At 31.2% G+C, this 11,738-nt stretch overlaps 4 protein-coding genes across 5 annotated transcripts; 1 reads left to right on the forward strand and 3 right to left on the reverse strand.

Moving 5' to 3' along the window:
* Window positions 1-219: 219 nt before the first annotated feature.
* Window positions 220-1,039, reverse strand: LOC106714587 (cytochrome b-c1 complex subunit 9). The gene is made up of 2 exons (XM_014507663.2): window positions 818-1,039; window positions 220-340 (listed from the first exon to the last, which is right to left on the reverse strand). Exons 1-2 carry the CDS (start codon window positions 956-958, stop codon window positions 302-304), a joined length of 180 nt encoding a protein of 59 aa, XP_014363149.1. The 5' UTR covers window positions 959-1,039; the 3' UTR covers window positions 220-301.
* Window positions 1,040-2,642: 1,603 nt separating this feature from the next.
* Window positions 2,643-6,144, reverse strand: LOC106714559 (ras-related protein Rab-35). The gene is made up of 4 exons (XM_014507633.2): window positions 5,939-6,144; window positions 5,552-5,851; window positions 5,023-5,171; window positions 2,643-3,234 (listed from the first exon to the last, which is right to left on the reverse strand). The coding sequence occupies exons 1-4, from the start codon at window positions 5,988-5,990 to the stop codon at window positions 3,127-3,129; spliced, it is 609 nt and encodes a 202-aa protein (XP_014363119.2). The 5' UTR covers window positions 5,991-6,144; the 3' UTR covers window positions 2,643-3,126.
* Window positions 6,145-6,518: 374 nt separating this feature from the next.
* On the forward strand, window positions 6,519-7,197 carry LOC106714584 (actin-related protein 2/3 complex subunit 4). The gene has a single exon (XM_014507660.2). The coding sequence runs from the start codon at window positions 6,622-6,624 to the stop codon at window positions 7,126-7,128; it is 507 nt and encodes a 168-aa protein (XP_014363146.1). The 5' UTR covers window positions 6,519-6,621; the 3' UTR covers window positions 7,129-7,197.
* Window positions 7,198-7,940: 743 nt separating this feature from the next.
* LOC106714570 (ubiquitin fusion degradation protein 1 homolog) lies at window positions 7,941-11,453 on the reverse strand. 2 transcript variants are annotated; one of them, XM_014507644.2, is made up of 7 exons: window positions 11,397-11,453; window positions 11,200-11,314; window positions 10,293-10,447; window positions 9,760-9,889; window positions 9,165-9,307; window positions 8,553-8,771; window positions 7,941-8,276 (listed from the first exon to the last, which is right to left on the reverse strand). In XM_014507644.2, the coding sequence occupies exons 1-7, from the start codon at window positions 11,397-11,399 to the stop codon at window positions 8,115-8,117; spliced, it is 927 nt and encodes a 308-aa protein (XP_014363130.1). In that variant the 5' UTR covers window positions 11,400-11,453; the 3' UTR covers window positions 7,941-8,114. The 2 variants fall into 2 exon arrangements, with proteins under 2 accessions (XP_014363130.1, XP_014363129.1); XM_014507643.2 differs by having other exon boundaries at window positions 11,200-11,320.
* Between the last annotated feature and the right edge of the window lie 285 nt (window positions 11,454-11,738).

An 11,738-nucleotide genomic window follows, 5' to 3' on the forward strand; every position in this document is an offset into this window, starting at 1 on the left:
TGTGATCAATATGTAACCGTGAAAATTTGGTTACATACAAGCATTATATCAAGAATATGTAGTAAAATTGAAAAGTAATCGTGGTCAAGGTCAAAAAAGTCAGCCATCTGACTGTAATTTCATGCGATTTTGAGTTTTAATTAGCTTTTAAGTATACTAATTGTTTAAAACTAACTTCTCTAGTCACTATTAATAAGCTTGTATTAAATTAAACAAATCTTTACTTATTTAACATACTTTAATGAAAGTTGTAACAATTATTCTAATAAATTATAATAAAGATGGTTGTTTTTGTTATACTTTATTCTTCATACTTGTGTTTGATGTCCTTCCACAGTTTCTGAAAAATAAAGATTACAAATTGAATTTTGTTGTATTAACAGTTGTGATTAAACAGGTATATTTCCATTACATTATTTTATTTTGTGAATATTTAATATAAATTTAATTATAAACGTGTACTGGAAGATTTTTTATTTTATTAGTTTTATTGATACTAGGTACAGATCTATATTGATGAACCATTCAATGTTGAGAATGGGCAAAAATAATTTTGATTTTTACATTACAAATAATAATAAATAGATTATTGTTATTACAATCGATGCCTAATTTATTTTATAGTTCTAAATTTGATTTCAAAACTTCCGATTTAGTTTTCAAGGTTAATAACCACTTATGTTATAATTTAATTAATGAGCTGTTAAATAGTATTAACATAGGAAAATCGAATAGTCAATTATACTTTCTGTTTTACTTTTTTGTTTGCCCAAATTTTAAGTCAAAATTTGTGCAAATTACATAACTAAGTACTCACCCCTTTGTTGATACTTTCAAAGATACCAACGGAGATGACCTCAAAGGTCCTTTCGAAGAAAAAAGTTCCACCAGCTACAACCAAAGCGAACGTAGAAGTTCGCTTAAATACATTGCGATTCAAAGCCGACCACAGAGACATTTTGCTAAGATCTGAATAAATTTTCGCGGATGGATGGATTGATGGCGATCGAATCAAACGTCAAAGTCAAAAAAAATCTGGAATGTATGATTATGATTTTTCTCTATGGTTGTTGGTGTTACAAGGTTAAGTAAGATGTTGGAAAACTACTAAAAGATGGACTAATCTGACTGAATCTACTGAAATTTTAAAAATTCACTGACCTATCAAATACTTTTGAGTATTCATGTAAACTTTGAGCAAAAAAACTGGTAAACTTTTTTATTTTTATCTTCCTTTTCGAATAAAGTATCCTAAAATAAAGAAATGTCTTGAAATAATAGCCCGAGCCGAAGCTGGCCACCACAAGCCCGGTGAAACTTTACATGCCTCTTCAAGGTAAACAGTGGCTAGTCAGTCACAAAAAAGAGTGCGTGTCTACGCCAGTGGTTTACACCTGTCTACGGGTAACATTGCCAGGCGTCCGGATAAAACCGGTCATAGGTAGGCTTTTTGATAGCGTGTCCGGCACTTGTTAGGCTTTTTACATTTCCAAACGAGTGTTCCTATTAATACTGAGACAAAATCCTAAATAATATAGGGTGTCCGACATTTCTACCCAAATGTCCGGCCAAACTGGCTTGTCTGTCCGGCTAGTAAGTTTGGCGACCTGGCAACCCTATCTACGGAGAACGTAAATTGCCACATAGCTGTTGTGCATGATCCTGACAGGCAACATTTATGATATCCATTACGCCTAGGCTCGGTTATATGTACTTGGTTAATTAGTTAAGTTTCGGGAGTTTATAGGATTTTGAAAGTGACAAAAAAAGGCAAATAAAAATACTTAGTTTATTATGGGCAAAATATATCATCTATTTACATTTTAAAATGCTGGTATGAACAATATTTCTTAAAAATAATGAGTACTGAAATTAAACAAATTGAACAAAAACACTGTGCACTATTACACCAAGCAATATATGCAAGTTAAACAGATCTGTGGCCCCATGATTGTAGATATTAACACAAAAAAAGACACTTTTATTTTTGGTTTTAATGTCAAAGCAAGACAATTTATATGTAATTTGAAACAAACATTAATAGCCAAATCAAACATTGTACAAAAATAACGTACGGAATGATACAATAAAAAATAATCGTTATAATATACAAATACATTATACCAATCTACTTATCTTTATTGAAAAAAAAAAAAACTGTTTAGGGTTCACCTAAATTAATCTAAAACTTGCTATTGTCTTAAAACATGTCATGTGTTGAACAATTTCATATTCAAATGTTACATTACTGAATAAAATACCAAGATCATAGGTACATTAGTTTAGACAAATGTACCTATGATTTGTTTAGACAAATGTACCTATGATCTTAAGATCTTGGAAAAATTATAGACTAAACCAAAAAAAGTAACAAAGAGTTTTGTTCAATCATTATTATTTCATAGACATGAAAATAAACAATTATTTATAACTTTTCAAGATGATCTCTTATACTTTGTGATCTCTATATTGAAAATAAAAAATAAATAATTTGGACTTGTATGACACTTGTTAAACAAAATAATACTTTTAAAAAATAAGCTATAAATCGTTGTGAAGGGACCATTATAAGGACCAAACACGCATAATTTTTATAATATCAAAATTAATAATAAGATTTTATAATTAAATTAATGGTATACATTTATATGCTTCACATTCTGTCTCACACACTCCATAATACACATTATTAGAGTACAAGCAATTACATTCAATATGAATTTATAATATTCTTAGTATTTGGAGTTGTTTAGGCGATTGCTCGTTATTGAGATTGTTCAACCCAGCACATAGGACTAACACTCAAAATTACAGTAAATAATTGCATAGTGGTGGTCACAATAACTATAAAAACATTGATAGGGCTATATCCAATAAATCTAACACCTCCACAATTATATTTTATAGAGATCAACTTGTATACTGTCCATAGAAACTGCACTAGGATTTTATAAGTTGTTTTTTTAGTGGATATCAAACATATTTGTACATTGCAGTGACAACTTACAATGAGACAATTATGGTAAACTCTCGGCCAATGTACTGGTGTCCTGCTAGGGTTGTGCAACATGTCCCAATGTTTGAGCATTGTGTAAGCGACATCCCTGGTGTACTGCCAGCATAAAGTCACTGGCAACATTTCTTTACATTCTTGGTTTTGGTTCCTTTTATATTGACTACGTCGTTTGCTGTAACATTTTGTCTCTCCTTCATTTCTAATTTTGATCTGAGTACCTGTTTGAATAAAATAAGTTATTAATATATCTAGCATTAAAAAATGTGCATTAATGATGACAAATGAATTGTGTTTCAGTTTATCTTATGGGAGGGTATTAACATGTATCAAATGGGTACATATTGAACAATAACAATATCGATGCTGGAAAGCATAAACGCTGTAACCCTTGAAATCGCGAATATGTTTTTCACACGTTAATAATTTCATCCATTATCAAACGATAATGATTTTATTATAGGTTAGCACAAACTACACAACATTGCTAAATACCGCATGCTTGTAGGCGTATCAGCTCACGAGTTATCATTTTTTGGCTCTCCTGTAAAGTTCATACTTTCGGGGTTACAGCGTTTACGCTTTCCAGCGTCGATATGATAACACGCAAAAAAAAGTGTCCAATTTTAGAACTATTTTTCTGTAAAACAACTAAAGAGTAGTTAAAAATTCAGTAGAATTACTTATTTGGAAACAATTGCTATACTAAAAATTAGATAGGAATATAGGACATGTGGCTAAGGGACACTATCTATTTAAGCAAAGTGATTTGCTTGTTTGCAATCATTTGTTATTAAAAAAAAATCATCAAGATATGTTTAGGGATGAGGGCAAAGAAAACCCTTCAAAGAAGTCTTATTGCATAATTATTACACATTTTTCTAAAGTCTATATTCAATGTACTAAAAGTAGAATGCAGTATTGTTTTTATTTCAAGTCATTGTTTATGGAATATAAATGAGAAATTATAACAATAGTTATCATCATGGTTTGTTCCATAAGACTATACATTTGTTACAAAGATTGGAATGTACTATGCTAGGAATAAGCTATAAAAAATTATTAATTTTTAAAGATTAAATTATATCCTTTATATTTTTTTTTTACTACAAATACTACTTTGACTATGTACTACATAAATTTTGCAGCTCATTATTCATTATTTATTTGTCAGACGCAAATTACAGGCCCTATCTTAAAAGTCTAATCATACCACCAAGATTTGTATGATTAAGACCCAATAGTCTAAATTTAAACTCTACATACTCTAGTTGTTAAGAAATAGATAGCATCAACATTACGAAATCGTAAGCTTAGTGCCAAAACTAGATAAGATTAGCGTTACATAAGAGCTTTGATTTTTTCTGTCAATGTTTACAAAATTGTTTTTCTATATTTTTTTTCAATTAGTTTATTTTTACAACTATTAATTTTTTCATCTTGACAAAAATTACTTATATTTCTTGTAACTATTACAAACTAGCTTTTACCCGCGACTCCGTCCGCGCGGAATAAAAAATAGAAAACGGGGTAAAAATTATCCTGTCCTTTTCCTGGTTCTAAGCTACCTGCCCACCAATTTTCAGTCAAATTGATTCAGCCGTTCTTGAGTTATAAATAGTGTAACTAACACAACTTCATTTATATCTATATCTATATAAAAGAAAGTCGTGTTAGTTACACTATTTATAACTCAAGAACAGCTGAATTGATTTGACTGAAAATTGGTGGGCAGGTAGCTTAGAACCAGGAGAAGGACAGGATAATTTTTACCCCGTTTTCTATTTTTTATTCCGCGCGGACGGAGTCGCGGGTAAAAGCTAGTATATAGATAAGTAAGAAGTTTTGGCTATTGGTCTTGGTAACATGATAATTAGAAAAAAAAATATTATTACCCAACTGGTAGAGACAGGATTGCATTTTACATGCAAGTGAACCCCTATATTGTCATTGCAACATCAATTATAAACATTCAGTAATTTTAAAATAACCTGTTACAAATTACTTACCATTTTTGTGATAGTAAGAAACATTTCCTCCACATTGATATTTTCTTTTGCACTAGTTTCAAACAATGGGATGTTCATTTGGTTAGCAAACCTTTGGGCATCCTCGGTGACCACCACTTTCCTTGACGGACAGTCATTCTTGTTACCAACTGGAAAGTACAAAATTATTATATAATAATACAATGCTAGTGTTTTTTTTTTGCTTATTGCTTGATGACAAAAAATGCATATGGCTATAGAATTAGAGATTGACCTTTGTAGTCATTAGAAAACAGAAGCAATGGAGATAATATAAAACATATTTATCTGAATTTTTCATTTCAAAAACCGAAGAGAATGATGAACCTTTTTATTAGTATGTCTTAGTAATACAACTAACAATATTATGAAAAATTAGCCTTAACTAAACAAACTTGCATTTCACCATAACAAATGCACTACATCACTACAGAAACTAGGAGAATGATAGTTTTTTAATTAGAAACAAAGAGATAGACAAAGAACTCAAAGTTGAATGAGAGTCACTCACCTAGAACTTTGTTTACGACATCACAATTTTGCTCAATCTCATGTAGCCACCTTTTGACATTGGCAAAGGACTCCCCGTTTGTGACATCGTACACGACGATGACGCCGTGAGTACCTCTGTAGTACGTGCTTGTAATCGTTCTGAACCTCTCCTGGCCTGCCGTGTCCCATATTTGAAGCTTCACTCTTTCACCGTTTATCTCTAAAGTTCTTATTTTGAAATCAACACCTATAGTCGTAATATAACTACCGGAGAATGTGTTGTCAGCAAATCGTAGGAGGAGGCAGCTTTTACCAACACCTGGAATACGGTAACTATCAATATTTTGCACAGAATGACGTTAGGAAGTAATAACACCACTGGCGATCATAGGCCTCGCCCACTCACCACTGTCACCGATAATCAGCAGTTTGAAAAGGTGATCAAATTCACGTGCCATTGCTAGTGATTTACGTCGACACTTTACTAATTGGTCATGTGTTTATTGCTAATTTCTTTAATAGTTTTACAACTTTAACTATAGAAATATTGAATAAACGCATGCCGTAAAACGTTACCCTTGCGTCACTTTACAAAACGTCCGCCATTATTGTCTTGTGTCTTGTCTTTTTACGTTCCTTTTCTGATTGGCACCATAACAGATTATCTATTTAAAGTTTCCTTAATAATTTATTAATCAAAGGTCTTTAAAGAATTTCACTATTAAGTAAACTCATTTTACCATATAGTAAATAACATGGAAGCTGAAGATTCCGTGTTTTGTTTTACTAGAGAAAATTGTAACACTTTGTAAAGCAGCTAAAATGCATTTTGTATGTTGTCCTAATGTCGAATTATTTTTTTAAATACAGGATTTGCCTTGATGCACAGGTAATATAATATTTATCATTCTTTATAGCTTTATTTAATATTTTTTTAAATCGTTGAAAGTTAAGATTTGTAATTTGCAGTCGAAACGAAATGCAAATGTCATTTCATACGTCAAACAAATGTTAAATGTGTCATACTCAAACTTTACTGATAAATAAAGTCTAGGTGTGGTAAAAAATTTATTGCAATAATTTGCAACAATGTCGGCTACCTTAAAACCTTATTTAACTGCCGTACGCCACACATTAACTTCAGCTATGTGTCTCGAACATTTTTCATCGCAAGTTGTTGAAAGATACAACAAGCCTGAAGTCGAAGTACGGACAAGCGAAGAGCTGTTATTAAATCCAGTGATAATATCACGGAATGCGAATGAGAAAGTATTAATTGAGTCATCGATAAACTCTATAAGAGTCAGCATTATGATCAAGCAAGCAGATGAAATAGAGAAAATTCTGTGTAAAAAGTTTATGAGGTTCATGATGATGCGAGCGGAAAATTTTATCGTTCTCCGCCGGAAACCGGTGGATGGATATCATATCAGCTTCCTGATTACAAACTTCCATACCGAACAAATGTATAAACATAAGCTGGTCGATTTTGTCATATATTTTATGGAGGAGATTGATAAAGAGATTAGTGAAATGAAACTTGCTGTAAATGCTAGAGCTAGAATTTGTTCAGAAGAATTTTTAAAGAGATTTTAAGTGTTTCCAAAACTTAGCTATTGTGGAAGTGACTATCCTGTATTGTTTTACAACTAATAATACTTAAAACATGACATTTACTGAATATCTTTCAAATGTAATCAGTATATTTCCAATATGAAATTATTGTTTGGTTTAACATAAAATCTTTTGTATTATTTTCTAGTGATGTACTACTTAATAACATATTTGAATAATTTAACTAATATTCATCATTTATACTTATTGTTAGATAAGGTAATCATTATATTGCTAAAGAACTTTAATTTTACATACATTTCCAAGAAAAAAATAGCATGATAGTTGTGCTTAGGTATATTTCAAAATGTTATTGTAAGCCTTTATTTTATAGCTGTAATAAATTTTTCTATTTCTACATTTTGTTTTTGTGGATAGAACTTGATTACTTTTATTATTTTTATCTTGTTTTAAGGTCTTCTGTTATTCTTTTGCCTCTTTCAAATTTACAGAACACTAACCTTATTTTACACAACAAGAACACTATTCTATAAAATATTTGAACACAAACCTTTTATTATAGTCTTGTTAAGCCCAGGGGGCAAAAGTAAATTAGTCACTATTTATTTCTTATAATTAACTTTCTGTTGGTATTTATATTTTCACAGAACTGTGGTAACTATGGAATCATCATAGGGCAAGTTGGTTCCCCAACTTTTTTTCTCTCATCTCAAAGTGCTCAAAGAATATGGAAACCACACTTGTTCTCTTAAATTGCAAGTGTATAAAGAAAACAAACTTCTTGCGGTGTTTTTTATTATACAAGGAACAAAAAAATATTTTTATGTTGTAAATTAATCAATATGCTAAATCTATGACGATGCACAACTTAATTTAGAAACTTATATATAATTAAACTATTTCAACTAAAAGAAATGGAATAAGCATACACCACTGAAGTGTTAATAATTTTATGGAAACTTTATAAAAATAGGAAAACAAGGAGCTATTTATTTATCATAGGTGACTTAGTTCTTGGATTTCGCAGTGCGTAGAGTGAAACCTTCGCCTTTGAATGCCTCAAATGGTTCTGTGGGTGCCTCTTCTTTGGCACTTGGTGGTCGCGAATTTCTTATAAATCTTAACGTACCAACAGTCCACTCATAATCAGGAATCCCACGCACATAAGACTAAAACATAAAGACAAAAATAAGTTCAATTTACTCTAAAATCAGTAAGGTCAAAAATTGTTAGATACCAAAAAAAGGGAAATGTAGATTAATGCATATTATCTTATATATAAAATTCTCGTGTCATCGTTTTCATTAGACTTAAGCTTTAGGAAAGATGACTTCATAAAAATTAAAATGTTCTTACAGTGTTAGCTTCTTGTATTAGTGATCATTAAGATTTAATCTTTACAACATTACTGGAATGTACTAATTTATTATGTGTTTCTAACTTACCTGTCTGGCCTGCGAGCTCTGTGACTCCGATTCACTCTCACTAGTAAGTTTCTTCTTCTTTCCATCGAGCCTGTTGCCTTCACCACTGAAGGCTACAAAACCACTGGGCTCCGGCATAATCACAGCTGGGTCCTCATCCATACTGACACCAGAATTACCACCTGCATTTTTTGGGATGTGTTCCTCTTCTTTGTAACCAACAGGAGGTGCAAATTCAACCTAAAATTTACAAAAAAAGTTAGTTTTATGAGAATTAAAAAAACATTCAAACATTTTGAGATTTTGTTTGTTTATTTGTGAAATAAAATAAATCTTAATATGTACAGTAACTTAGTAATTAAACAGTGAACTAAAGCATATATCATTATGATAAAATTCTCGTGTCACAGTTTTCGTTCCCGTACTCCTCCGAAACGGCTTGACCGATTCTCATGAAATTTTGGGAGCATATTCAGTAGGTCTGAGAATTGGCCAACATCTATTTTTCATAACCCCCCCACCCCATTTTTAACTGCGCGCGGACGGAGTCGCGGGCGACAGCTAGTATCATTATGAAATTATAGGTTCACGTGACATAGAAGTGTATCTAATGTATTAAAGTCATTCACTTACATTCATGTCACATTCAATAATTATTACAGCATTGCCAGGTTTAGTTTCTAATACACACAATTCATATACTTTGGAGTTATACTTGATGGCAATCACATCACCTGTTGTTAGACAAGAGAAGTTCCTTAGGCAGTTTTCTAGAACTGAAAAAAAAACAATATTTATTAAATGATTTCTTTTTTCTAAGATCAGTAAATCAAAATACATAAAAAATAAATAAACTTTTTAAAGAAACAATTATTATATTTACAATAGAACAAAAATATGTGAAGCCCGCTACACACACACTGTAATGAACTGTGAGGTTGAATCATAATGTGCGTAGGCAAAATTTGAACCGTCAGTTATTATGTACAGTTCTCAGTTTTGCCTACAAATAACTTCTAACTGTAGAGTCCAACTGTACAGTTAAAACTGAAGAAGTGTAGCAGGCTTTTTGTAACCTTAAAAGTTGATGTGAGGAAATTTGGAATTTATTAGATTTGATTAATAATTATTAATTAATTTGGTTAATAAACATGAGTTATAAATATACTGTGCTTATAGGATTTATCTGACTAATAAATTTTAAGTTGTGGAAGTAAACAAGTTTTACCTGCTTTAGGATTCGTGATATCCAAGAAATCTTCAGATAATGGCTGGAATTTAGAAAATGTTGCCACCGGTAGTGAGACACTTTCAATCTGAAGTAATGTACCTTCTTCAAGTACCAGGTTAGCCATCATCTATTATAAAAATTATATTAGAATTTAGTCAAGTTATCTATCTTACAATAATATGTTCTGTGCTAACACAGTTTTACATTTTTAGTATAGTCACTGGGACGGAATGAAACTTAATGTGAACTTGCTAAGTGAGTTGGCAGCAATAAATATATGTGAATACTTAATTTCTATAGTTGTTTGTACATATAAATAATACAATTAATTAAATGCAGGAATGAAAGATCAAACATGTTTTTCAAACAGCGAGCATATCACCATCTTAAAGGCCGGCAACACATTTGCGATTCCTCTGGTATTGCAGATGTCCATGGGCGTCGATGAACACCTTGGTGTTCCCGCTGCTCGTTTGCCCCCTTCTCTTATAAAAAAAAAAAATTATTGATAATTCCCATTTCATACAAACCCAATGTGGTAGGTAAACTTTTCCTTCATCCGCAACAAATTCCAAGACACCACAATGTGTGACTCTATTAGTTTTCCTGTTTGTCAGTTTAAATATCATTGGGTACTCAATGCTTAACCTGGTTAGCATTTCCAATGCTGATGGTGGCATTATAACTGGAAAATAACACTGTACTAGTTAAAAATATAATAAAATTTGGCTTGGCATGAGTTATATGCATGTACTTGAGAGACCAGGCTTGTGGATTAAAATTTACATAAAAGGTTTTGAACTTTTCATGCAAAGTACTGAATGCAATCTTATTGTCTAAGGAGTTTTTATAGTTTTTAGTTAGATGTCACATCGAAAAAGAAGTAAATTATTATTTTGTAAATATAAATGTCACATATGTTTTTTCTTTGTCTTTCCTGTTCATATATAATACAATGCTTACACATTTTTCAAAAAAGTGAATTTTTATTTAATCCCTTAAACACTTATATATAAAATTCTTGTGTCACAATGTTAGTTACCATACTCCTTATACTTTGTTTTTGTTTTCTTGTGTAGTTTATTTAACACCTAACTACTCTAATATTGTTTAATGCCCATGTGTTGTCATCTAACGATGTTTCTTGTTAAGTCACTGAGCTGAGTCCTCGCACTAGGCACAGCCTGGATAATACACTGTATTTTTAGATGTCAATAAATTATTTTTCATACCATACCATAATAGACAGAATTTTTATGAAATTTTTAATGCATATTCAGTAGGTCTGAGAATCGGCTGCTATCTATTTTTCATACCCATATTAAGTTTTTTTTTTAACTACGCGCGGACGGATTCGTGGGCGACAGCTAGTGGTGATGTATACTGTCATACGTCAATTTTTTTCTACATATAACAAAATATTTTCTATAATCTTACTTTTTCCTCCTCTTTCCACGTCTTGCCTTTCATTTCCAGGTAGCATTGATACTGAATAACATCGATAATTCATGTTAAAAGGTCGTGTAATTTCATGAAACATGTTGAATCCAAACTGAAACTAAAATCGTGTAAATTAAATGCATAGTGAAAACGTTATAACCATTATGTAAATTTTTAGAGTTTGAAAACTGTACCATTTTGAATAGATTTTAAAATACTGCTGCACAATTATAGCAAATTGCAAATCATGTCTTTATTTTGTTGTTTATGTCAATGTCAAAATCAAATTGTCTTGTCAACAAAACACAAAGGCACAGGATAACAAAGCGGTGTTGTCGATAGGTTTTTCCTCTCAAAACTAGATTTTAGGGCTACCAAGGGCTGTATTCAAATAAATCAGTCCCGTTTAAAACATTACACAAAATACGGTTTTTTGGTTCATATTTTGGACTGGTTAAAATTGTTTGTAAATTTTAATATTAGGTTTATGTGTGAGATATGATGATCACCTACATTAATTAATGTAAAAACCAAAT

This window comes from Papilio machaon, chromosome 21 (assembly GCF_912999745.1).
Source record: "Papilio machaon chromosome 21, ilPapMach1.1, whole genome shotgun sequence".
NCBI classification, from domain to species: Eukaryota; Metazoa; Arthropoda; class Insecta; order Lepidoptera; family Papilionidae; genus Papilio; species Papilio machaon.